General features: G+C 43.9%; 2 protein-coding genes across 2 annotated transcripts; both read left to right on the top strand.

Moving 5' to 3' along the window:
- Positions 1-17,834: 17,834 nt before the first annotated feature.
- On the top strand, positions 17,835-25,176 carry LOC119312209 (tryptophan synthase alpha chain-like). The gene is made up of 7 exons (XM_037587946.1): positions 17,835-18,197; positions 19,354-19,675; positions 19,868-19,944; positions 24,275-24,352; positions 24,432-24,509; positions 24,635-24,694; positions 24,814-25,176. Exons 1-7 carry the CDS (start codon positions 17,916-17,918, stop codon positions 24,970-24,972), a joined length of 1,056 nt encoding a protein of 351 aa, XP_037443843.1. The 5' UTR covers positions 17,835-17,915; the 3' UTR covers positions 24,973-25,176.
- LOC119312208 lies at positions 20,005-23,791 on the top strand. Its single transcript, XM_037587945.1, has one exon. It carries the CDS (start codon positions 20,948-20,950, stop codon positions 23,513-23,515), a length of 2,568 nt encoding a protein of 855 aa, XP_037443842.1. The 5' UTR covers positions 20,005-20,947; the 3' UTR covers positions 23,516-23,791.
- Positions 25,177-26,112: the final 936 nt, after the last annotated feature.

Raw genomic sequence — 26,112 nt, 5'->3', positions numbered from 1 at the left:
TCTCATCCGGGACTCCGAAAAACATTCGGTAATCACATACAAGTCTTCCTTATAACCCTAGCGTCACCGAACCTTAAGTGTGTAGACCCTACGGGTTCGGGAGACACGCAGACATGACCGAGACGGCTCTACGGTCAATAACCAATAGCGGGATCTGGATACCCATGTTGGCTCCCACATGCTCCTCGATGATGTTATCGGATGAACCACGATGTCGAGGATTCAATCAACCCCGTATGCAATTCCCTTTGTCAGACGGTATGTTACTTGCCCGAGACTCGATCGTCGGTATCCCAATACCTCGTTCAGTCTCGTTACCGGCAAGTCACTTTACTCGTACCGTAATGCATGATCCCGTGACCAGACACTTGGTCACTTTGAGCTCATTATGATGATGCACTACTGAGTGGGCCCAGTGATACCTCTCCATCATACGGAGTGACAAATCCCAGTCTCGATCCGTGTCAACCCAACAGACACTTTCGGAGATACCTGTAGTGCACCTTTATAGTCACCCAGTTACGTTGTGACGTTTGGTACACCCAAAGCACTCCTACGGTATTCGGGAGTTACACGATCTCATGGTCTAAGGAAGAGATACTTGACATTGGATAAGCTCTAGCAAAATGAACTACACGATCTTGTGCTATGCTTAGGATTGGGTCTTGTCCATCACATCATTCTCTTAATGATGTGATCCCGTTGTCAACGACATCTAATGTCCATAGTCAGGAAACCATGACTATCTGTTGACCAACGAGCTAGTCGACTAGAGGCTTACTAGGGACGTATTGTGGTCTATGTATTCACACGTGTATTATGATTTCCGGATAATACAATTATAGCATGAATAAAAGACAATTATCATGAACAAGGAAATATAATAATAATCCTTTTATTATTGCCTCTAGGGCATATTTCCAACACTCTTCTCCCCCGGGAAGGAGGGACTCTCGATTCCTCTCTTACTGAAAGCCTCCTTGACAGAGGTGGTAGTTCCCCTGTGCCCCCATTCGCCCTCCTCCGAAGGTGCAACCTCCAACATTTTGATTAACACGGGATCCTGCATGGTCTCAGGGAGGGGGGCCGGACACCGTATCAGTTTTGCTTGCGCTATCCACTCCTGTCCAAGGGATAGCTGGTTAAAAGGCAAACCCATGATAAATGAATGGACGATGTGTCCGGACATAGGGCTACTTACTTGAGTATCCGGACGATTGCAGCTTAGGCCAGCATCCTCGGTCAAGACCGGACGCATCTCTTGCGATCCGAAAAATAGTTTGTACATCTCCGCGGGTGTCAAACCCATGAAGTGTTGAAGAGCTCGGGCCCCCTCCGGATTAAATTCCCACAGGCGGAGGGGGCGACGTTTGCAGGGCAGTAGGCGCCAGATCAGCATAACCTGTACCACTATGACCAGATTGATCTGCCTTTCTTGAAGGCCTCGAATCCGGTCCTGCAACAGGGGTACGTCTTTGGACGGCCCCCAGTCACGCCCCTTGTTGACCCATGACGTCAGCTGCTGTGGAGGGCCCGAGCGGAAGACGGGCGGTAGCTTTTGCCTGTTGCCCCTGGGAGCGGTGATATAGAACTACTCCTGTTGCCACAAACTGAGCTCCTCCTGAAAAGAGCCCTCGGGCCATGGAGCATCGGCCCTCTTGCTTATAACCGCCCCGCCGCATTCTGCCTGATGCCCCTCAATCATCTTCGGCTCCACGTTGAAGGTTTTGAGCCACAAGCCGAAGTGAGGGGTAGTGCGGAGGAAGGCTTCGCAGACGACAATGAATGATGAGATGTGGAGGATGGACTCCGGAGCCAAGTCATGGAATTCCAGCCCATAGTAAAACATGAGCCCCCTCACGAAGGGATCCGTCGGGAAGCCTAAACCCCGACGGAGGTGAGACACGAACACGACGCTCTTGCCAAGCTCGGGAGTAGGAATAACTTGCCCTCGGGCAGGCAGCCTATGCGAAATCTTGTAGGTTAAGTACCTGGCGTCTCTCAACTTTAGCACGTCCTCTTCCGTGACGGAGGAGGGCATCCACTAGCCTCGTAGGTCGGGGCCGGACATTGTCGAAGATCGAAGGTACCCGGATCTGGAGCCCTGGGTGTTGGAACTCGGGACGAGGGGCGGATTCGATAGAGGATTGAAGGAAAAGAACGGGCCTTGGTCTCATTATGAAGAGGAAGAATACCGAGAGCCGTCCCTGTGACCGTTTGGGACCCGCCTCCGATGGAGGGGGCGTGGCAACAGGCGCAGTTGGGTTACCCACGTCCGTATTGATGGGAATCCCGAAATAAGGGGAACACGATCTCTGCTTCGACAAGACGTGCCAAGGAAACCGCTTCGCTAAACGCGCTGAGGTGGAACAATAAAAACAATTCGAGTAAAGGCTTGGTAGTGGTGTGACGTCACGCCACAGAATACGTCAGCAGATTGAACTTGTGTAATATTATTCTCTCTACGGTGGTACGTGGAATTTATTTTTGCAGAGCCGGACACTATCCTGGTGTTCACAATCTTCTATAAATTATTCGGAGGAAGAACCCGCCTTGCAATGCCGAAGACAACATGCACGCCGGACTCGTCGTCATTGAAGCCTGGTTCAGGGGCTACTGAGGGAGTTCCGGACTAGGGGGTGTCCGGATAGCCGAACTATCATGATTGGCCGGATTCCAAGACTACGAAGATACAAGATTGAAAACTTCGTCCCGTGTCCGGATGGGACTTTCCTTGGCGTGGAAGGCAAGCTTGGCGATACGGATATGTAGATCTCCTACCATTGTAACCGACTCCGTGTAACCCTAGCCCTCTCCGATGTCTATATAAACCGGATGGCTTTAGTCCGTAGGACGAACAACAATCATACCATAGGCTAGCTTCTAGGGTTTAGCCTCCTTGATCTCGTGGTAGATCCGCTCTTGTAAAACACATCATCAATATTAATCAAGCAGGACGTAGGGATTTACCTCCATCAAGAGGGCCCGAACCTGGGTAAAACATCGTGTCCCTTGTCTCCTGTTACCATCCGCCTAGACGCACAGTTCGGGACCCCCTACACGAGATCCGCCGGTTTTGACAATGGCCATATCATATCACGTATATTGATTGCATGTGATATGTTTATCCTTTATGCATCTTATCTTGCTTTGATTGATGGTAGCATTTTAAGATGATCTCTCACTAATTATCAAGAAGTGTTCTCCCTGAGTATGCACCGTTGCGAAAGTTCTTCGTGCTGAGACACCACGTGATGATCGGGTGTGATAGGCTCTACGTTCAAATACAACGGGTGCAAAACAGTTGCACACGCGGAATACTCAGGTTAAACTTGACGAGCCTAGTGATACGTCTCCAACGTATCTATAATTTTTGATTGCTCCATGCTACTTTATCTACTGTTTTAGGCAATATTGGGCTTTATTATCCACTTTTATATTATTTTTGGGACTAACCTATTAACCGGAGGCCCAACCCAGATTTGCTGTTTTATGCCTATTTCAGTGTTTCGAGGAAAAGGAATATCAGACGGAGTCAAAACGGAACGAATCAACTGGAGAAGTTAATTTTGGAAGGAAACCAACCTTATGGGCTTGGAGTGCACGTCAGGGGAGTCCCGGGCTTTCCACGAGGGTGGGGGGCGCGCCCCCCTACCTCGTGAGCAAGCCGGAGGTCCACCGACGTACCCCCTGCACCTATATATACCTACGTACCCTAAAACTTCCAGAACAGAAGATAGATCGGGAGTTCCGCCGCCGCAAGCCTCTGTAGCCACCAAAAACCAATCGGGACCCTGTTCCGGCACCCTGTCGGAGGGGGATCCCATCACCGGAGGCCATCTTCACCATCCCGGCGCTATCCATGACAAGGAGGGAGTAGTTCACCCTCGGGGTTGAGGGTATGTACCAGTAGCTATGTGTTTGATCTCTCTCTCTCTCGTGTTCTCTCTCGTGTTCCTCTATGGCACGATCTTGATTTATCCCGAGCTTTGATATTGTAGTTGGATCTTATGATGTTTCTCCCCCTCTACTCTCTTGTGATGAATTGAGTTTCCCCTTTGAAGTTATCTTATCGGATTGAGTCTTTATGAGAACACTTCATGTATGTCTCGCCGTGATTATCTGTGGTGACAATGGGATATCATGTGCCACTTGATGTATGTTTTGGTGACCAACTTGCGGGTTCCACCCATGAACCTATGCATAGGGGTTGGCACACGTTCTTGACTCTCCGGTAGAAACTTTGGGGCACTCTTTGAAGTACTTTTATGTTGGTTGGATGAATCTGAGATTGTGTGATGCATATCGTATAATCATGCCCACGGATACTTGAGGTGACAATGGAGTATCTAGGTGACATTAGGGTTTTGGTTGATTTGTGTCTTAAGGTGTTATTCTAGTACAAACTCTTTTATAGATCGATCTGAATGAATAACTTTGAGGTGGTTTCGTACCCTACCATAATCTCTATGTTTGTTCTCCGCTATTAGTGGCTTTGGAGTGACTCTTTGTTGCATGTTGAGGGCTTTTCATATGTTCTATCTATGTTATTATTGTTGAGAGAACTTGCACTAGTGAAAGTATGAACCCTAGGCCTTGTTTCCTATCATTGCAATACCATTTACGCTCACTTTTATCATTAGTTACCTTGCTGTTTTTATATTTTCAGATTACAAAAACATATATCTACCATCCATATTGCACTTGTATCACCATCTCTTCGCCGAACTAGTGCACCTATACAATTTACCATTGTATTGGGTGTGTTGGGGACACAAGAGACTTTTTGTTATTTGGTTGCAGGGTTGTTTGAGAGAGACCATCTTCATCCTATGCCTCTTATGGATTGATAAACCTTAGGTCATCCACTTGAGGGAAATTTGCTACTGTCCTCCAAACCTGTGCACTTGCAGGCCCAACAACGTCTACAAGAAGAAGGTTGTGTAGTAGACATCACCTAGCATATACAGATATGGCCTCGGAACACGGAGACCGAAAGGTCGAGCGTGAATCATATAGTAGATATGATCAACATAGTGATGTTCACCATTGAAAACTACTCCATCTCACGTGATGATCGGACATGGTTTAGTTGATTTGGATCACGCGATCACTTAGATGACTAGAGAGATGTCTGTCTAAGTGGGAGTTCATAAGTAATATGATTAATTGAACTTAAATTTATCATGAACTTAGTCCTGGTAGTATTTTGCAAATTATGTTGTAGATCAATAGTTCGCGTTGTTGCCTTCATATGTTTATTTTTGATATGTTCCTAGAGAAAATTATGTTGAAAGATGTTAGTAGCAATGATGCGGATTGGATCCGTGATCTGAGGTTTATCCTCATTACTGCACAGAAGAATTATGTCCTTAATGCACCGCTAGGTGATAGACCTATTGCAGGAGCAGATGCAGACGTTATGAACATTTGGCTAGCCCAAGCTGATGACTACTCGATAGTTCAGTGTGCCATGCTTTACGGCTTGGAACCAGGTCTTCAACGACGTTTTGAACGTCATGGAGCATATGAGATGTTCCAGGAGTTGAAGTTAATATTTCAAGCAAATACCCGGATTGAGAGATATGAAGTCTCTAATAAGTTCTATAGCTGTAAGATGGAGGAGAATCGCTCAATTAGTGAGCATGTGCTCAGATTGTCTGGGTACTACAATCGCTTGAATCAAGTGGAAGTTAATCTTCCAGATAAGATAGTGATTCATAGAGTTCTCTAGTCACCATCACCAAGTTAGTAGAACTTTGTGATGAACTACAGTATGCAAGGGATGACGAAAACAATTCCCGAGCTCTTCGTGATGTTGAAATCGACGAAGGTAGAAATCAAGAAAGAGGATCAAGTGTTGATGATTGACAAGACCACTAGTTTCAAGAAAAGGTCAAAGGGAAAGAAAGGGAAACTTCAAGTAGAATGGCAAATAAGCTGTCACACTCCCGTGAAGAAGACCAAAGCTGAACCAAAGCCTGAAACTGAGTGCTTACGCTGCAAAGGAAATGGTCACTGGAAGCGGAAATGCCCTGAATATTTGGTGGATAAGAAGGATGGCAGAGTGAACAAGGGTATATTTGATATACAGGTTATTGATGTGTACCTTACTAGTGTTTATAGTAGCCCCTGAGTATTTGATACTTGTTCGGTTACTAAAAATTAGTGACTCGAAATAGGAGTTACAGAATAAACAGAGACTAGTTGAGGGTGAAGTGACGATGTGTATTGGAAGTGGTTCCAAGATTGATATGATCATCATCGCACACTCCCTATACTTTCGGATTAGTGCTAAACCTAAATAAATGTTATTTGGCGTTCGCGTTGAACATGAATATGATTTGATCATGTTTATTGTGATACGGTTATTCATTTAAAGTCAAAGAATAATTGTTGTTCTGTTTACATGAATAAAACCTTCGATGGTCATACACCCAATGAAAATAGTTTGTGGGATCTCGATCGTAGTAATACATATATTCATAATATTGATGCCAAAAGATGCAAAGTTAATAATGATAGTGCAACTTATTTGTGGCACTGCCATTTGGGTCATATCGGTGTAAAGCGCATGAAGAAACTCCATAAAGATGGATTTTCGGAATCACTTGGTTATGAATCATTTGATGCTTGCGAACCGTGTCTTTTGGGCAAGATCACTAAAACTCTATTCTCCGGAACAATGGAACAAGCTACTGACTTATTGGAAATAATACATACCGATGTATGCGATCCGATGAGTGTTAAGGCTCGCGGCGTGTATCGTTATTTTCTGACCTTCACAGATGATTTGAGCAGATATGGATATATCTACTTGATGAAACATAAGTCTAAAACATTTGAAAAGTTCAAAGAATTTCAGAGTGAAGTGGAAAATCATCGCAACAAGAAAAATAAAGTTTCTACGATCTGATCGTGGAGACGAATATTTGAGTTACGAGTTTGGTCTTCATTTGAAACAATGTGAAATAGTTTCGCAACTCACGCCACCTGGAACACCACAATGTAATGGTGTGTCCGAACGTCATAATCGTACTTTACTAGATATGGTGCGATTTATGATGTCTCTTATCGGTTTACCACTATCATTTTGGGGTTATGCATTAGAGACAGCTGCATTCACGTTTAAATAGGGCACCATCTAAATCCGTTGAGACGACACCGTATGAACTATGGTTTAGCAGTAAACCTAAGCTGTCGTTTCTTAAAGTTTGGAGTTGCGATGCTTATATGAAAAAGGTTTTCAACCTGATAAGCTCGAACCCAAATCAAAAAAGTGCGTCTTCATAGAATACCCAAAGGAAACTGTTGAGTACACCTTCTATCACGGATCCGAAGGCAAAACATTCGTTGCTAAGAATGGATCCTTTCTAGAGAAGGAGTTTCTCTCGAAAGAAGTGAGTGGGAGGAAAGTAGAACTTGATGAGGTAATTGTACCTTCTCCCAAATTGGAAAGTTGTTCATCACAGAAATCAGTTCCAGTGATTGCTACACCGATTAGCGAGGAAGCTAATGATGATGATCATGAAACTTCAAATTGAGTTACTACAGAACCTTGTGGGTATTCCAGAGTACAGTCCGCACCAGTGTGGTTCTGTAATCCTATTCTGGAAGTCATGTTACTAGACCATGATAAACCTACGAACTATGAGGAAGCGATGATGAGCCCAGATTCCGCGAAATATTTTGAGGCCATGAAATCTGAGATGGGATCCATATATGAGAACAAAGTGTGGACTTTAATTGACTTGCCCGATGATCGGCAAGCCATAGAAAATAAATGGATCTTCAAGAGGAAGATGAACACTGATATTAGTGTTACTATCTACAAAGCTCGACTTGTTGTGAAAGGTTTTTCGACAAGTTCAAGGTGTTGAATACAATGAGATTTTCTCACTCATATTGATGCTTAAGTATGTCCGAATCATGTTACCAATTGCCACATTTTATGAAATCTGGCAAAAGGATGTCAAAACTGCATTCCTTAATGAATTTATTAAAGAAGAGTTGTATATGATGCAACCAGAAGGTTTTGTCAATCCTAAAGGTGCTAACAAAGTGTGCAAGCTCCAGCGATCCATTTATGGACTGGTGCAAGCCTCTCGGAGTTGGAATATACGCTTTGATGAGTTGATCAAAGCATATGGTTTTATACATACTTTTTGAGAAGCCTGTATTTACAAGAAAGTGAGTGGGAGCTCTGTAGCATTTCTAATATTATATCTGAATGACATATTGTTGATTGGAAATGATATAGAAATTCTGGATGGCATGAAAGGATAATTCAATAAGAGTTTTTTAAAGCAAGACCTCGGTGAAGCTACTTACACATTGAGCATCAAGATCTATATAGATAGATCAAGACGCTTGATAAGATTTTTCAATGAGTACATACCTAGATAAATTTTTGAATAGTTCAAAATGGAACAGACAAAGAAGGAGTTCTTGCCTGTGATGCAAAGGTGTGAAGTTGAGTAAGACTCAAGACCCGACCATGGCAGAAAATAGAAAGAGAATGAAAATTCATTCCCTATACCTCAGTCATAGGTTCTATAAAGTATGCTATGCTGTGAACCAGACCTATTGTATACCTTGCTCTGAGTTTGACAAAGGAATACAATTTTGATCTAAGAGTAGATCACTGGACAGCGGTTAAGAATATCCTTAGTGAGGACTAAGGAGATGTTTCTCGATTATCGATGTGATAAAAGAGCCTGTCGTAAAAAGTTACAACGATGCAAGCTTTTACACCAATCCAGATGACTCTAAGTCTCAATCTGGATACAAATTGAAAGTGGGAGCAATTATCTAGAGTAGCTCCGTGCAGAGCATTGTAGACATAGAATATTTGCAAAATACATACGGCTCTAAATGTGACAGACCCGTTGACTAAGCTTCTCTCACGAGAAAAACATGATCACACCTTAGTACTCTTTGGGTGTTAATCACATAGCGATGTGAACTAGATTATTGACTCTAGTAAACCCTTTGGGTGTTGGTCACATGACGATGTGAACTGTGGGTGTTAATCATATACAGATATGAATATTTGTGTTAAATCACATGGCGATGTGAACTAGATTATTGACTCTAGTGCAAGTGCGAGACTGAAGGAAATATGCCCTAGAGGCAAAGTTATTATTTATTTCCTTATATCATGATAAATGTTTATTATTCATGCTATAATTGTATTAACCGGAAACATAATACATGTGTGAATACATAGACAAACATAGTATCACTAGTATGCCTCTACTTGACTAGCTCGTTAATCAAAGATGGTTAAGTTTCCTAGCCATGGACATGAGTTGTCATTTGATTAACGGGATCACATCATTAGGAGAATGATGTGATTGACTTGACCCATTCCGTTAGCTTAGCACTTGATCGTTTAGTATGTTGCTATTGCTTTCTTCATGACTTATACATGTTCCTATAACTATGAGATTATGCAACCCCCGTTTACCAGAGGAACACTTTGTGTGCTACCAAACGTCACAACATAACTGGGAGATTATAAAGGAGCTCTACAGGTGTCTCCAATGGTACATGTTGAGTTGGCGTATTTCGAGATTAGGTTTTGTCACTCCGATTGTCGGAGAGTTATCTCCGGGCCCTCTCGGTAATGCACATCACTATAAGCCTTGCAAGCAATGTGGCCAATGAGTTGGTTACAGAATGATGCATTATGTAATGAGTAAAGAGACTTGCCGGTAACGATATTGAACTAGGTATTGGATACCGACGATCGAATCTCGAGCAAGTAACATACCGATGACAAAGGGAACGACGTATGTTGTTATGCGGTTTGACCGATAAAGATCTTCGTAGAATATGTAGGAGCCAATATGAGCATTCAAGTTCCGCTATTGGTTATTGACCAGAAACAGTTCTACGTCATGTCTACATAGTTCTCGAACCCGTAGGGTCCGCATGCTTAACGTTACGATGACAGTTTTATTATGAGTTTATAAGTTTTGATGTACCGAAGGTTGTTCGGAGTCCCGTATGTGATCATGGACATGACGAGGAGTCTCGAAATGGTCGAGACATAAAAATTGATATATTGGAAGCCTATATTTGGATATCAGAAGTGTTTCGGGTGAAATCGGGATTTTACCAAAGTACCGGGAGGTTACCGGAACCCCCCGGGGGCTTAATGGGCCTACATAGGCCCTAGTGGAGAGGAAGAGAGGAGGCAAGAGGTGGGCTGCGCCCCCTCCCCTCCCTAGTCCGAATAGGACAAGGAGAGGGGGGCGGCGCCCCCCCCCCCGTTTCCTTCCCCTCTTCCTCCTCCTTCCCCCCTTCTCCTTCTCCAACTAGGAAAGAAGGGAGTCCTACTCCCGGTGGGAGTAGGACTCCCCCTTGGCGTGCCCTCCTTAGCCGGCCGCCCCTCCCCCTTGGCTCCTTTATATACGGGGCAGGGGGGCACCTCTAGACAACACAAGTTGATCTTCGTGATCGTTCCTTAGCCGTGTGCGGTGCCCCCCTCCACCATATTCCACCTCGATCATATCGTTGCGGTGCTTAGGCGAAGCCCTGCATCGGTATAACATCATCATCGTCACCACGGCGTCGTGCTGACGGAACTCATCCCCGACACCCTGCTGGATCGGAGTCCGGGGATCCTCATCGAGCTGAACGTGTGCTGAACTCGGAGGTGCCGTACGTTCGGTACTTGGATCGGTCGGATCGTGAAGATGTACGACTACATCAACCGCGTTGTTCTAACGCTTCTGCTTTCGGTCTACGAGGGTACGTGGACAACACTCTCCCCTCTCGTTGCTATGCATCACCATGATCCTTGCGTGTGCGTAGGATTTTTTTTTGAAATTACTACGTTCCCCAACAATGGATGAGCCCGCTTCCTTGCCCGTATGCGTCTTACTGGTGGTGAGTTGATTGGCTTCTCCTTCGGAGCAGAAAGACCCAAGCTGACTGTCATTTATCTCAACCTGGTGGAAGATGATGAAGATGACAAAGATGATGAAGATGACGAAGATGATGAAGATAATAAGGACTCACTCGATGAAGATGATGAGAACCCACTTCATGAAGCCATCGTAACTCAAAGAATGAGGCTGAGCGAGGAGGAGGTGTGCAACCTATGGGACATAATTCCGCCACGTGATGACTTTCTCGGGGTGCCATTCGTGACCCGCCTGACAAGTACAATGGTTGATCGGCATGAAATGGTATGTTATACGTACTGACTGTAGTAATTTGATGATATATATATATATGCTTCATTGTTATACTTACAAATGCTTTGTGGAATCTAGTCGATGATATGCTTTAGTGTAGAGTCTGATCACATGCTTATTAGTGTAGAATCCAAGGAACTATTAATAGTGTAGATAATCCATATATACTTATTAGTAGAATTCATGATTAGTTAGTACAGCTGCATAGTACTGTGTCTTTTGATAGTGTAGAAATCTAGACTCAATAGAAATATATTTGCAAGAGTATGTGCGAGGCTATTTATTAATTGATATGTTTTTCTTATTCAGAAATTGCCAAAGAACCTATGTGTGAGTTGTGGTATCGAGCCTGATGAAGAAGGCTCAGCTGGACTATGCCTTACCGCAAGCGGCTCCGTCACCACTTGTACTTACCGCATAGACACAGACGGTCGCACACACTTAAACTCGGTTGGGTGGAAGAGATTCCTCGTTGGCAAGAATCTTCGTGTTGGACAGGCCATCCTAATTACTATCAGGAACACCCACCGCCCAGGCTTGAGGATGATGATCGTCGTCGATATCATCTAGAACTACATATGTGTGTGTGTGGCTATATCATCTAGAACTACATATGATGATTACCTTGTACTGCTTGAGGATGCATGTTCAGTATATATGAAATAGTTATCTAGTACTCCCTCCGTTCCAAATTACTCGTCGTGGTTTTAGTTCAAATTTGAACTAAAACCACGACGAGTAATTTGGAACCGAGGGAGTACTACCTAGTACCTATAATGCTTTATGAAATTGATATCTAATAGTACCTAGTATCTGGTAATTGCAGTTTATTGAAGCTGAAATGCGATAAATGATGGACGATATAGCAGTAGCGCGGGGCCAGGAAATCGCTACAGCTAATTAATAGTAGCGCGCTAAGGAAACGCACTGCTGATATAGTACATAGTAGTAGCACAGATACAGACCGCGCTACTACTAACAGTTAGCTGTAGCGCCTTATTGGTAGCGCGGCTGCCCGCGTTGCTGATAGCCTCAAAACCCGCGCTACTACTAGGGTTTTCCCTAGTAGTGAATGCCAACTAGGCAATTTTGATGAGGTGACATGGAATTAAATGAAGAAAGAGAAGGTTGAATATCATATCATGATACCGTATCATAATAAATGATATGCTATTATGTGTAATGCATGACACTAAATAAAGTACTATGTGATACTAATATATGATACTCCTCATTACGACCGGCCTAAATAGGACATAAACTTTGCAATTAATATTTTGAAGGGTTCCTATATACCACCTATGACTCCTAAAATTGTATCCGTATAAACAATAGGGAGTTAAAAATGCATCTAAATAATGGTAGAAGTTCCTTATTGAATAATGGTATAAAAAATAGGGTTCCTTGTTAAAGACTTTGCTTGGAGATTGCCCGCACCTGCTCTTCAAGGTGAAAACCTATAATCTGACCTATCGTGGTTAGATCCGGTGAAGCGTCATTTCCCTTCTTAGATGCATTGATTTTGAAGAATCTCTATCATAGTCTGTGTGTTGTGAAGATAATGGTAGAAGTTATTGTTTGTTGTTGTGCGCCGCTTGATTTCTTAGCGATTCTTCTTGTGCTTGCTTTTTTAATCTTTTTTTCTCCGCCTAGGCTTAGCGTCGATTTTGTGTGACTTTACTAGTTGCCCTTGTGATTTATTTGTGTGTGTTGGTGTTGGTTGTGTGCATCCAAACTATGCAGAAGCCTGCTATGTGTTCATGTTGTTATTTTTTTCGGGGTAAAACTTGTATTACTCAAATCGTGGCATCATTACAGTCCGCATTACAAAGATTAACTACCTCAGGTAGACCGAAGCTTAACCTAACGATGGTTCTATTTTCAGTTCTAGTATACCTAGTCAAATATCGCTGACCAAGTTCTGGCTTCGGTTGATGTGAGTACGTAATACAAAATATTACGAAGAGACAGAAGATATTTGATTTCAGCAATTAGTGACGCAAATACTGATCTGTCCACCTCCTTCTCCTTTAGCATGTTTACTGCCTATAGCGATTCTAGTTCCACACAAATGGTTAGCTCCGATCTCATAATGGCAATAGATATCCCTTCCATTCAAGCACATAAGTCTGCTTCTAGTGGGTTTCTACAGGAGAACAGCTCACGGCAAGAGGAGAATATAATTTTACCTAGTATCCTCTTGATTCTTCATTTTGAGTTAATAAAATTCACTCTTTATCAAAATAATAAGATAATTCCATAAAATATCTCTCGTAAGTGTAGCATGGCTGAATTAAACTAACAGTTTTGCTAAGTCTCAGTCGACTGAGACTTCGTTATGTCCCAGTCGATGTTACATTCCTTTGATCTTGCATGAAGATTCGTGCAAAAAATATTATTTTCAGTTTTTTTCTTTTTTCTCCTTATATACTAGTATATCACTTGACTGAGTGGTTAAGTCTCAGTCGACTGAGATGTAGCTACACCCTTAAACTAAATTGATCCGTGTGTACTATCTCCTCCAAGCTTCCACACAGCAGCAGCAGTGCAGCTGCTGCTATATAACCACAAGCACAAAACCCCATTCTACTCATGGACCCCTCAGCATCCAGGTGTTCTTGGATAGATACACTGAAGCTTACACCCTTAAACTAAATCTTGTTTGTACATTGAATTACTTGTTTTTTTTATGTTTTTTCTACAGGGATATGGAACCTTGCGGGGTGGTGTTTACGGTGTGGTGCCAATTGTACAACGGTATGTGCAACCCTGTCTTGTTTCAGTCCAGGACCTTCACTTCGAGTTTTGGTAAAATCTTCTAACCTATTACTTGCTTCAATAAATACATTGTAGTTGGGTACTCCTACCTTGAGCGGGAATTCATTATTTTGATTTGGAACAACTCTTGAGCACCTTAGATACAGCGCTCGAATTACATCTAGAAAATGATACACTCTTAAACCTATTTGTCGTCTTAATTGTGATACGTAGGTTGACTACAAAAGACCTTTTGTGATACTAGTAAAATAGAAAATCAAAAGACATAACGGTTCTTATGCACCCTCGAACTATGAGTGAAGCAAAGGTCATCACCAATAATAAGGGATTTTAACCATAATGATAACGAGTGGCCCATGCTTTCTTAATTTAAGCTCGGGGAGATGCTCCCACATTCTCTTTTAATAATGTATTTTCTTCTTTTTATCATTTCTCTAAATCTAGGCCCGTAAAAGTCCTAAGCATCATGAGGTTATTATAATTTTTAGTTGTGTTTTGTATAGAACCTATTGCTTATTGGACACAAGCTCAAAAGAATCAACCCGGTGTTAAGCAGTGGAACAGTTAACCGGTCATAAGGTACACTATTAAACTCATTTTGTACCCTAGATCACTATATTAAGTAGTCGCTGTAGTACAACGTCAAATATCCAAATCTAAAGAGGCATAGATTTTGTTGTTTAGTGTAAATGTTTTACTAGCCTAACTAGCCTAGTTTAATGTTTTCGGTTATCTCTCTCGGTCTAGAGTGCTTGTTGTCTTTCAAAAATTCAAATTTACACTTGTTTGTGTCATCATTTATAACTATCTTGATATATTTTTCTGCGGGTATTGAACATGAAGTTAACAATGTGTGAGATGATAGGTACATGTTGTCTCTACATACTCAATTGTTTCAGAAATTTATAAAACCATTTTTGTGGTGGTACAACTAGTATAACGATAACATCTAGAAGGGTGATGGCACTAGGTTTTTTTTCTCTCACGCTTCTTTTTGCCCAGCTCAAAAGTAATGGGCGGAAGCGACGAGCCCTACGCCCCTACCCTACTTGGTAACATCTTTGTCATCCTTGAAATTTCTTGACACATACTAGTCAAGCCATCTCTTACCCCTGTCAAAGGACGGGGCATGGAACATATGGTTTCACACATATTAACGTGGCTTGACATAGTGCTTAGCGCCATGGCAAAAAGCCGCACCATTGTCCCAAACCTCTTCAAGAAATAAATTGAAATATCTTCGCCATTAACACCGCAACAATCCCGAGGAACCACCAACAAAACATAACGTCTACAGCCCCTTTTTTTTTACTTTTTCGGACAAACATCAACGCCTATAGCCCCTTCTCACTTTCTTCCTCGTGAAAGTGAAATGCAAATTTTGTGGCGCCTTTTGAGGTTTGCGAATGTATGATTGTTATTTTGTGTTTTTTTTCTTCTTGGAATTCTATTCAGCACCTGCAGATTCCTTCTCGTTGCGTGCTTATCCACGCGACACACGCTCTGCATGCACTGCTAGTGAAAAGTTTAGTTAGTACTACCTCTGTAAGCAAATGTAATACTCCCTCCGTCCGAAAATACTTGTCATCAAAATGGATAAAAAGAGATGTATCTAAAACTAAAATACATCTAGATACATCCCCTTTTATCCATTTTGATGACAAGTATTTCCGGACGGAGGGAGTACGTTTTTGCAGTTCAAGCCCAGGCTTAAGGAGTAAAGGTCGAAGCGGGCTGGCTCCACCACTGGGTTCCTCAACTCCCTTCATGTTTGAAAAGAAGGCGGATGTTTTTTATTCTGAAACCAAACAATTTAAATTTTGTCTTGGTTTGTAGGAAAAAAAATTGAGGCGGGCCATATATGCCTTTCGCGCTCAAAAGACGATGATAAGGATGCCAGGCCGAAGACCAAAGGACCATGATCAAAGATGAATAGATTGAAAGTTTTTCTAAAAAAAAGTGTGGAAGCGCGCGCGAACGTGGGGTGCAGCTTGGTGAATCGGCCTACACCTGACCTGTCAGCCAACTGGACGCACTACAATGCAGAATGAAACAAACAGATTCTTCTTATCGGCTTCACACATGAATGTGTTACTTTTTGTGTCCGTATCAATCAGTTTCCCTGTCTAGACTATCAAGCCATGCACCGTCAGTGTCCCAAGGACGATATTTATGCCTCGTGACTTGACAAAAACGGAGCCTTCCAACTCAAGACACGTATCAAATCGTTGAGATGTCACCTCCTAGATAGGGCTTAACTGCGAACCAACCTGTGATTGGATGGTTAGAGCGCCAGTGGTATCCCCGGCCCATCAGGGTTCAAGTTCTGGTGCTCGCATTATTTCTAGATTTATTTTAGCATTTCCAGCGATGCACTTTCAGTGAGAGAAGATGTTTTCGTCGATGACGAGGCGCCTACAATGACTTCACAAATTTCAAGATGATATACCGGCCCAGTCTCTCGGAGGTGCTCATAGAGGTAGGGTATGCGTGTGTGCGTTCATAGGGGGTGAGTGTATGCGCGTATGCATGTATGAGCGCTTGCATCTGTACTGATGTTCAAAAAAGATAGGGCTTAACTTCTCAAGCAAATATTTTTAGGTGGCTAAAAGGGATCCGAGGGAAGTTTAGCTAGATCGCCCAGTGATGCCTTGTGTGGACGTGTTTCGACATTCATTATTTTTGGTAATTATTAGCTATGTGCCCGTGCGTGGTCACGGCGGTCGAATATTTTTTATAACACAATAAGGGGACCATACGGGACAAATCATTTTTTTAGGAAAGCGATCATGGCCAGCTTTCTTGATTAGATAAAAGAGTTATATCGTTCACCAAACTCGCAAAAATAAAGCTAGGGAGATCATCGTCCCAAACACAAGTTCTAGACATAGCCACATAATTTCTAGCTAGCTCATGCGCCACTACATTGGCCTTCCTATTACAATGTTTCACAAGAACATTATCAAAACCAGCAAGAAGAATATTACAATCCGTGTAAACTGCACTTGCTGATGTAGTTGAGAAACCTCCATCATTAATAGTTTGAACAATTTGAAGACAATCAGTGTGAATTGTGAAAGAGTTCATACAGTGGTTGTCATTCAGTGGTTGTCATTCAGTGGTGCTCTTCGAGTATCGGGCCTTGAGTTTCGGGCTACAAACCCTAGGTCTGGTCATACTTCGTTATACTTGGCAATGCGGTGTTTAGACGCCGATTTCCTTGTTGAAGCCTTTGGTTGGAGATGCTCACACCTGCTCTTCAAGGTTCTGAGTATCTAACCTTTCGTGGTTAGATCTGGTGGCGATAGCGTAGGTATGTCGATTTTCTTCTTGGAAGCGTTGTTTTTGAAGAACCTCTATCATAGTTTGTGTGTTACCAAGGATAGGATAGTGGTAGATGCTGCTGTTGTCATTTGATTGCTTCGGCAATTCCTTTTGTGCCTAACTTTTTTTCTTTTTTTCTCCACCTAGTCATAATTTCGGTTTTGTTTGACTTACTAGTTGCCGATGTGATTTGTGTGTGTGTATGTGTTGGTGTTGGTTGTGTGGATTCCAACTATGAGGAGATCTGGTGTGTGCTCGTTGTGTTTGTATCTCCTTGATTCTTTATTTTGAGTTAATAAAATTCATTCTTTATCAAAATAATAAGATAATTCTATTAAAAATAAGATAATTCCATAAAATATGTCTAGTAAGTGTAGCATAGCTGAATTAAACTAAAGCGATCCGTGTGTGCTATTTCCTCCAAGCTTCCACCTAGCTAACAGTCTAGCCTGTGCTACTGCTACTGCTATATAACAACAATTACAGCACTCCATTCTACTCGTCGATTCCTCAGCATCCTACACTTTGATTCCATCAAGTTCAAGTGTGTCCAGGTGTTCTTCCATAGATACACTGAAGTGAGTAATAGCATCCTTAGCTACATGGATGGCTTTAGCGCTCAAGGCGTCCCTCTCGCCGTCTTCCTCGCCTCCGTCGAGCCTCCAGAGAAGCCACGCCAGGGCCGCAGTGGCAGTGGCCACACCGGGGAGGCCTTTCGTCGCCAGGGCACTGGCAGCGGCCTCGGTCGACCCGGCGGTGGTCATGCCGACGGCGAGGAGGCTTGCGGTCAGGGCGCGCGCAGCGGCGACCTTGCTTGCCCCGGCACCGGCCGGTAAGAGCGGCATGTCGGTAGCGAAGGCCATGTCCCAGGCCAGACACAAGGGCAAGGTCAGGGCCGGCCCTGAGGGGGGGCAGGGGGGCGGCCGCCCCGGGCCCCCCAAGTCCAGGGGCCCCGCGCCAGTTATTCTGTATGCTACGTAGGTAGCCCATGTATCCTCACCTAAAAAAGGTATGTAACCCAGCCACGCAAACGCAGCTAACCCACACAGGCAATCAGCGGTTTCTTTCTTTCCTTAATCAGCAGTTTCTTTCTTTGAATCGTGCGTCTCTGGCTCTTTCCTGCGACCTGTAGTTCAGGCCCCGATCGCGAGTTGCCGTCGGGCAGGCGCTGGACGATCTAACTCCATGGCCCTCATTGCGGCAATACGCCGATGAACTCTGCCAGTCTGTCCATAGGCTCTGAACACACACGCGCATCATACCGTCCCGCCAGATTCAAGTCCACACGGCGCCATTGCCGCGCAGCACTCGACAAGCGTTCGCCTACATGGCGACACCGATCTGTATAATTCAAGGTATGCCATACAATCAATCCCTATTTAATATACGTATATTGCTAATTTAAGTAGTTTACATGATGCATAGCATGCATCGTTCAACCTTCGATGCATCTTTTTTCCTAACACTGTGTGTTATATATTACAGTCGTTTACAATGTATGTTATCTAGTACCCCCTCCGTAAATAAATATAAGACGTTTTACATATTTCAATATAGACTACGCACAAATTGAAATGAGTGAACAAATACATTAAAATGTGTCTATATACTTCCTAATAAGAAAAGAGTTAGAGCATCTTATATTTGTTTATGGAGGGAGTAGATAGGAAAAAGGGAAAATAAAATGATGAGTTGGGGATACTTGTTGTGGAGGAAAAGAAACCAACTAAGGAAATTTATGAATTTGAACCAGAGGAAAATATTGGCATCAACATCAGCGATAAAAATGTAAGAGGCCCTAAGAACATAGTTAATTCGTTAATGACAACGACGTTATTGGTAGCATCTCGTACACACATTGATACTGATTTGTCATGATGTTTGTACTAAGGTCTCCAAAGTTGTAGACTCGCCCTGGGCCCCTGAAATCTCAGGAACGGCCCTGGGCAAGGTACGTACATGCAGCGCACCAAGTTTATTTTATTTTTGCACCACGATGCAACGCATGGACCGACCGATACTTAAGTTTTTTGACGGCACACAGACGGCGTTCATCCCGTACATCACCGCCGGAGATCCCGACCTGGCCACGACGGCGGAGGCGCTCAGGCTCCTCGACACCCTCGGTGCCGACGTCATAGAGGTCGGCATGCCGTTCTCCGACCCCTACGCCGACGGCCCCGTCATCCAGGCATCCGCTGCGCGGGCGCTCTCGGCCGGCGTGACAACGGACGCCGTGATGGCGATGCTGAAGGAGGTGACGCCGGAGCTGTCCTGCCCGGTGGTCATCTTCTCTTACTTCAACCCAATCGCGCGGCGGGGAACGGGGAGCTTCACCGCTGCAGCCAGAGAGGCCGGTGTACGAGGTAAACAGTTGTCTTCTTCGTTGACGCAGGTGGTTCTTTATGCAAAAAAAAATCGTAACATGCAGCTACTGTATATTTTTTTATACAATTTTTTGGGAAGGAATATAGTTTTCAAGTCAATATTCATTATTATAAACTTTGTAACTTCTAAAAATATTATGGGGTTACTAATTCGCTCTTCATGTACTACAGGTCTTATAGTACCTGATCTTCCTTATATTGAGACAAGTGTTCTTAGGAATGAAGCCATAAAGAACGACATCGAGCTGGTATGTCTAATAACACGTGAAACAGTCTTGCTCCCACTTTATATATAAAGGCACTGTAACACCCCACCCATGGGCTGTCACCCTATACTTCGTAACTGGGCCTGGGCTACGAGATGGGCCGTTCATTGGAGGTCAGTTTCCACACGGCACAGGCTACATATGCAATCGAGAGAGCACGGGTAAAGGCAGCTAATGAATGAATCGTCTTCAACCTTCTCGTCCTCTGCTCTTGTTCCTCACCTCCCTGCTATCTGTATCTCCCCCTTGTTGCTGATTCTCACCTCAAATCTCTTCTCTTGTATCCGAAATCGGTACTGATTTGATTGCTCACCCCATGTATGTGCTTGGGTCGTGACAATTTGGTTATCAGAGCCATAAAATTTCCTCAAATTTTGCTTTCGTTGTGTGTTCCTCAACTCTCTCGATCCTTAACATCCACTGCCCTGGGTGTGATTTGCTTCGGTGAATCGCACAAAATCCTTGGGCTAGGTTGGATCGGTTTGGAGTGGAGCAACTGTGCCATCGAAACCCTTAAGGCAGAGCCAAGAAAACAATCCCCACCCACTCATGCGTACCATCTGTTCGACAAAATGTCAAGCCATCCAGAGATGCTCACCGGCGGCGTTCTCCACGTCATCGTGCACCATGTGTACTACCCAGTCACAGAGGATACAGTCCAGCAGGTGTTCGCAGCGTATGGTGTGGTGAAAATCTCAGTATCCCAATGAATCGACCATGTGGAGGCGGTGGTTCAGTTTCGCACAAGACGCGGGGCAGCGCAAGCCCTGGCCCTACATGGTCGTTGCATCTATGAGCGTGCCTGCCTCCTCGAAATCCAGGAGGTTTCGCCGGGTTTACTTCCTGCCACCACCGCGGGGTGCCTAGGAGTGGCGTCGGCAGCTCGTGTCACGGAGGTCGCCTCTCCTTCACCAGCGCTGACAAACAGTGCCACGACCACCAGCTGGGCACAGCTTCGGGCCATGTTGGAGGAGGCTCTCGAAGGATGAAGGCCTTATCCACACCCGTTGCATCTGTCGTAGCCCCGCCATTGCCAGGCTCCGCATCAGTGAACATCGAGGATGCCAACGATAGGCAGGGGGCGGCCATCGCAGCTCCACACATGGAGGTCGTCAACCAAAAAGCCAACAGTGTCGAAACCACAGGATCAGCCTCGCCCTCTACAGGCATGTTTTTGGCAATTGCAGCACCTGCAGAAACTCTGCCAGCCCCTGAGTTGGCGACACTGATGCCCAACATATGTTCGACAGAATGCTCCCAGGAAGACGCCAACAAGGTGACCCATGTGGTCCCGTTGGATGCATCTCGCTTGATCACGGCACCGCTCAGCAACATCCTCTGCAACACTTCACCTTGTGCTATGCCTTTGGTGTACGCAGATACTGACGAGGAACAGATTGGGAAGAGTGGTGCCATGCAACCACTATGGCCACCACGAGCACCACCAAGTACATGGCAGTTACAGTGCGTGGAACATCCTATTGTAAATTTGACTGAGCTGAAACCATGGCCAGATCCATGTATGAGCAAGAGCAGTGGAGGCAGGGAGATGCCACCGTGGACACAATACGCTATCGGTCCTGGAAAGAGTGACAAGTTTCTGGACCTTTATGAGGGAAGTGGGTCAAGTTGGAGGTTAACAAAATGTGGAACACCTGGAAACATTGGCAGTTTTGAAGATATTCTATTTGCAAACAACGACATGCAATATTCTCCGGTTATTGTTGTATTGTTTCCTGACTTCCATGAACGCCTGCTGTATGTATGGCCTAGTTATGTGGATATGACGAACCGGAAGCTTGGGTTGGCTGAGTTCCCTGAAGATAGTAGATTCATAAATATGGAATCAGCCCTTGTTGCATTAGGTTGCAAGGCTTGTCTTCTTCTTGCAGATTTTGAGAAATCAATAGATTTGCAAGCTCTTCAGGATGCTATTATCAATTGCAATATTCTTCTGACTGAAAGAAAGAAGGCTGAATTTAAATCTAGAGATCTTGTGCAGGATCTTGGTAGAATAATCAGAAGTTATGTCGAGCCAGTTCGTGATCTCCTATCTCAGTTTGACTATACTTTGGGTGCCCTTGGAGCTCTAGTATTATATGCTGAGTTGCTAGCAGATGATACTAATTATGGAAATTACATGATTGAGAAATACAATTTGGACTGCTACATACGACTTGATTCTGCTGCGGTGCTAGCATTGGATATTGTTGAAGGAAAAACTGATGCAAACAAACAATTTAGGTTGTTTGGTTCGATAAAAAGAACTTGCACTGCTGGGATGGGGCATCGAGTACTTAACAAAGTGCCAAAACAACCTCCGTTGGGTGTCAACGACATAAATAACAGATTATATATGGTTCAGACTTTCGCGGAAGATTCCGAGCTTTGCCAGGGTCTTAGGCAACAACTTAAAATGATGTCTGATATTGATCGCCCAACACATGCTCTCTGTAAGAAATCAGCCAACCAGCCTGCTGTTACGCTCTACAAGTTCTGCTCTAGAATCTCGTACATCCAGAGTGGTCTTCAGCAATACAATGGCCAATTTTCTACATTCACAAGGACAAGGTTCCTTAGCTCTTTTGAAGTGTGGCTGACAGAGAATCAATATGGTAGGTTTCCTAATCTTGTTGAGATAGATATTGACATCGATCAAGTAGCCAATGCTGAGTACAGGATATCTCCACCTCGCTTGTGGCCACCATGGGACACATATGATCCTTCTGTCAGCCATGTGCAAGAATGGTTTGAAGCCGCCAGGAACATGAAAAACCTGGATAGGAGTGGTTGTCCTCGTTCAGCTTTAGAGGCATGCAAGTTTCTTTTGCCATTAGATTCAGATGACCCAAAGGGTGCTCTGTTTTGCATGGACTCCTTTGCTCTAAGATTGAAGCAGTACAAATGGTTGGAACAGTTTGCTGAAGAGTACCAATGTGATAACTCCCTTTGGCTGTTCCCCAATTTCTCCTTTTCACGTGATGTGGCATCTGAAGATGTTTCTAATGATGTTGACAAGACAACAGTTGTAGACCTTTTGAAGCAAGCATTCATGCTTCACCCTCTGGTGCTTTCCAAGATGGTTGACATGGCTCCTTTGAACGACTCTTCATGGACCCAAATACTTGAGAATGTGTTCTGCACATGCCAACATGGGTGTTCCCCTGATGGTGCAATAGAAAATTTTCAGAAAATTGGCATTGAATTGGGAGGACTGAACACTACCAAGCACACTTATGAAGAGGATTTCAGTTTCTTTCATCAGCTTGTGATTAGCAGTTTAATCGGCCCCAACCACATACTTCTGCCATATGATCCAGGTGGCTTGGCTCTTCGGCTCGACGAGTGTGGCGGCATTTCTGATTCAAGGATGTTCATCACCGGCTTGAGGGCAAGCCGAATTTCAAGGGAGGAAGAGTGTAACACCCCACCCATGGGCTGTCACCCTATACTTCGTAGGCCTGGGCTACAAGATGGGCCGTTCATTGGAGGTCAGTTTCCACATGTCACAGGCTACATATGCAATCGAGAGAGCACGGGTAAAGGCAGCTAATGAATGAATCGTCTTCAACCTTCTCGTCCTCTGCTCTTGTTCCTCACCTCCCTGCTATCTGTATCTCCCCCTTGTTGCTGATTCTCACCTCAAATCTCTTCTCTTGTATCCGAAATCGGTACTGATTTGATTGCTCACCCCATGTATGTGCTTGGGTCGTGACAGGCACAAACGACCAAGCCGATATAAAATGGTGAGTAAACCCTCTTGCAACCAGGTCGAAAGAAAAATAAAAAACATCGGGCTAGTGGCACAAGTCCCCTAACCCAACACCAAGTATGAAAAAGTAGGAGAGGCCACCCCTAGCACACTACAACCAAGAGTACAGAAGTGGCCGGAGCCGTGCTGGCATGAGAAATCACCGTACCCCGAGAACCTCGTATGCCTAGTAACACCCCCCTAGATAAAGGCACAAACGACCAAAATGATATAAAGTGTTGAGTAAACCCTCATGCAAGCTGCTAGTCGAAAGAAAAATAAATGGCACCAAGTGAGTGGCACAAGTGCAGACCACCCCTAACACACTACAATCAAGACCACTGAAGAGGATCGGAGCCATGCCGGCATGAGAAATCAGTGTACCCCGACCCCGAGGACCTCATATGCCTAATAACACCTTGGAGATTTTTTTATCATTGAGGTAAGTCAAGGGAAATCATCAAACGGAAAAGTAAAACATAGCAAACAATCAAAATCGTTTTTTGTCATTAAGCATTAATAGTGTAGTTGTACTCGAGGCTGATGAAGTGATGGGTTCAGGTGCTGCTCACAACACCATCTACAAAAGCAGACATGATGAATGAGATCACAATAGCTTCCGAAGGGTTTGTTTACCTTGTAAGTGCCAAGTAGATGTATGGTTAAAATCCAAACTGCTTCGTTGCAATGAACGTCTTAATCACATACTATTACACAGGTAAGTATCAACGGAGTTACAGGAGCCCGCCCAGATGTGAACCCGCGGGTGAAGGATCTTCTCAAGCAGATTAAGCAGGTTTGTAGAAAATAAATGATAAATTGTCCCTTTTTGCAGGAAATGGTAACAATTATTTTCTCTAGTCTAGCTATATTGTGACTGTCCTTCAAGAAGCTTATGTAGTTATGTTTTTGTATATGCAGGTCACTAACAAAGCAGTGGCTGTTGGGTTTGGCATATCGACCCCTGACCATATTAGACAGGTAAAAGGCGTTTTCCCTATATAAAGATTCATTTGTTCTTCTTTTTTCTTCTAAATTTTACTCATTCTTAACTATGCTGCTGTTGCTATTGCCTAACAGTTGCAACTGGATGTATACAGGTTGCACAATGGGGTGCAGATGGAGTGATAATCGGCAGCGCGATGGTAAAGCATTTGGGTGAAGCTGATTCTCCAAGAAAAGGTTTAAAGAGGTTGGAAGTATACGCCAGGAGCCTGAAGGATGCACTCAATGGCGGGTCCATCATTGGGGCGAGTTAGGGCGACTGCCCCGGTTCTCCAATGTCATGGCAGGGTACATCCCCTGTCTAGTGACCAGTGATGCAGTGCAATCTAGCTCCGTCGTTATCCGCTGCCCTGGCAAACCTCAGTATCTCTGGGTCCATCACTGGATGCACTTTTCAGGATTATGTACCAGTGGCGGCTCCAGGAATTTGCAACCGAGTATTCATGTGTATTCATTTTGCCAAAATCATTGCTGTTTTTCGAAAATTGTCACTCTTTTGCCAAAATCAACACTATTTTGTAAAAATCATGGGTATTCACATGAAGACCCAAGAATACCCCTAGTGCCACCCCTGTTATGTACTAAGACTACAACTAATAATACGCGTAAAGAAAAGACTAGAACTAATAAATGGGCAAGATTGGCAAATGATAGTCGTGGTAGTAACTTAGGTCTAAATTAGAAAAACGGTTGTACATATGCTCCTCCTCTCTTTTGTCTCGGGACAAAATAATCACATATGATTTGTGCTTATTACTTACAGTGGGGTTTTACCCTACTTCAAAAATTTGTGCTTATTACCATCGGGAGTATTTATCCACTTTATATGCGGTAAAAATAAGGACGCCAATAATGAGCACATGCGAACTTAGCGTGGCTCAGTTTGCTAAGTTTCTTTTCATGGAACCAGTGCACCGGGTATATGTCCTAGATTTCGCACTGGTCCTCGCATTTTTCTGAATTTATTTTAGCCTTTTCAACAATGTTCGTTCAGTGGAAGGAGAAGTCCCGTCGACTACAAAGCGCCTATGATAACTTCGTCAATCTCAAAATATGATGCCAGCTCATTATCTCAAAGGTGCTCATAGAAATAAATTTTAAATATGTGCATTCATAGAGATGAGTGTATGAAACAAGCGCACATTAACGCCAGCATGGAACAACGTTCCTCGCGAAGTTTCATGCACGTGAGAGAGCTCCTAGGCGTCAGTTGAGCTAACTGGCGCTCACGCGCAAAAGCTTATGGGCCGGCCAAGCTGCGTTTTGGTTAAATCAGTTGACTGGTGGACCAATGACAGTAACCGATGACAGATTGACCGGTCAACCCTTGAACACAGAGAATTGGTCGTTGACTTTTCAAAAAAAAGAAATTTTTCATAAAGAATATAAAAAAA

The sequence above is a fragment of the Triticum dicoccoides genome, chromosome 5B (genome assembly GCF_002162155.2).
Source record: "Triticum dicoccoides isolate Atlit2015 ecotype Zavitan chromosome 5B, WEW_v2.0, whole genome shotgun sequence".
Classification (NCBI taxonomy): domain Eukaryota; kingdom Viridiplantae; phylum Streptophyta; class Magnoliopsida; order Poales; family Poaceae; genus Triticum; species Triticum dicoccoides.
Note: the sequence above shows the minus strand (reverse complement) of the source record. Positions and strands in the feature narration are given on the sequence as shown.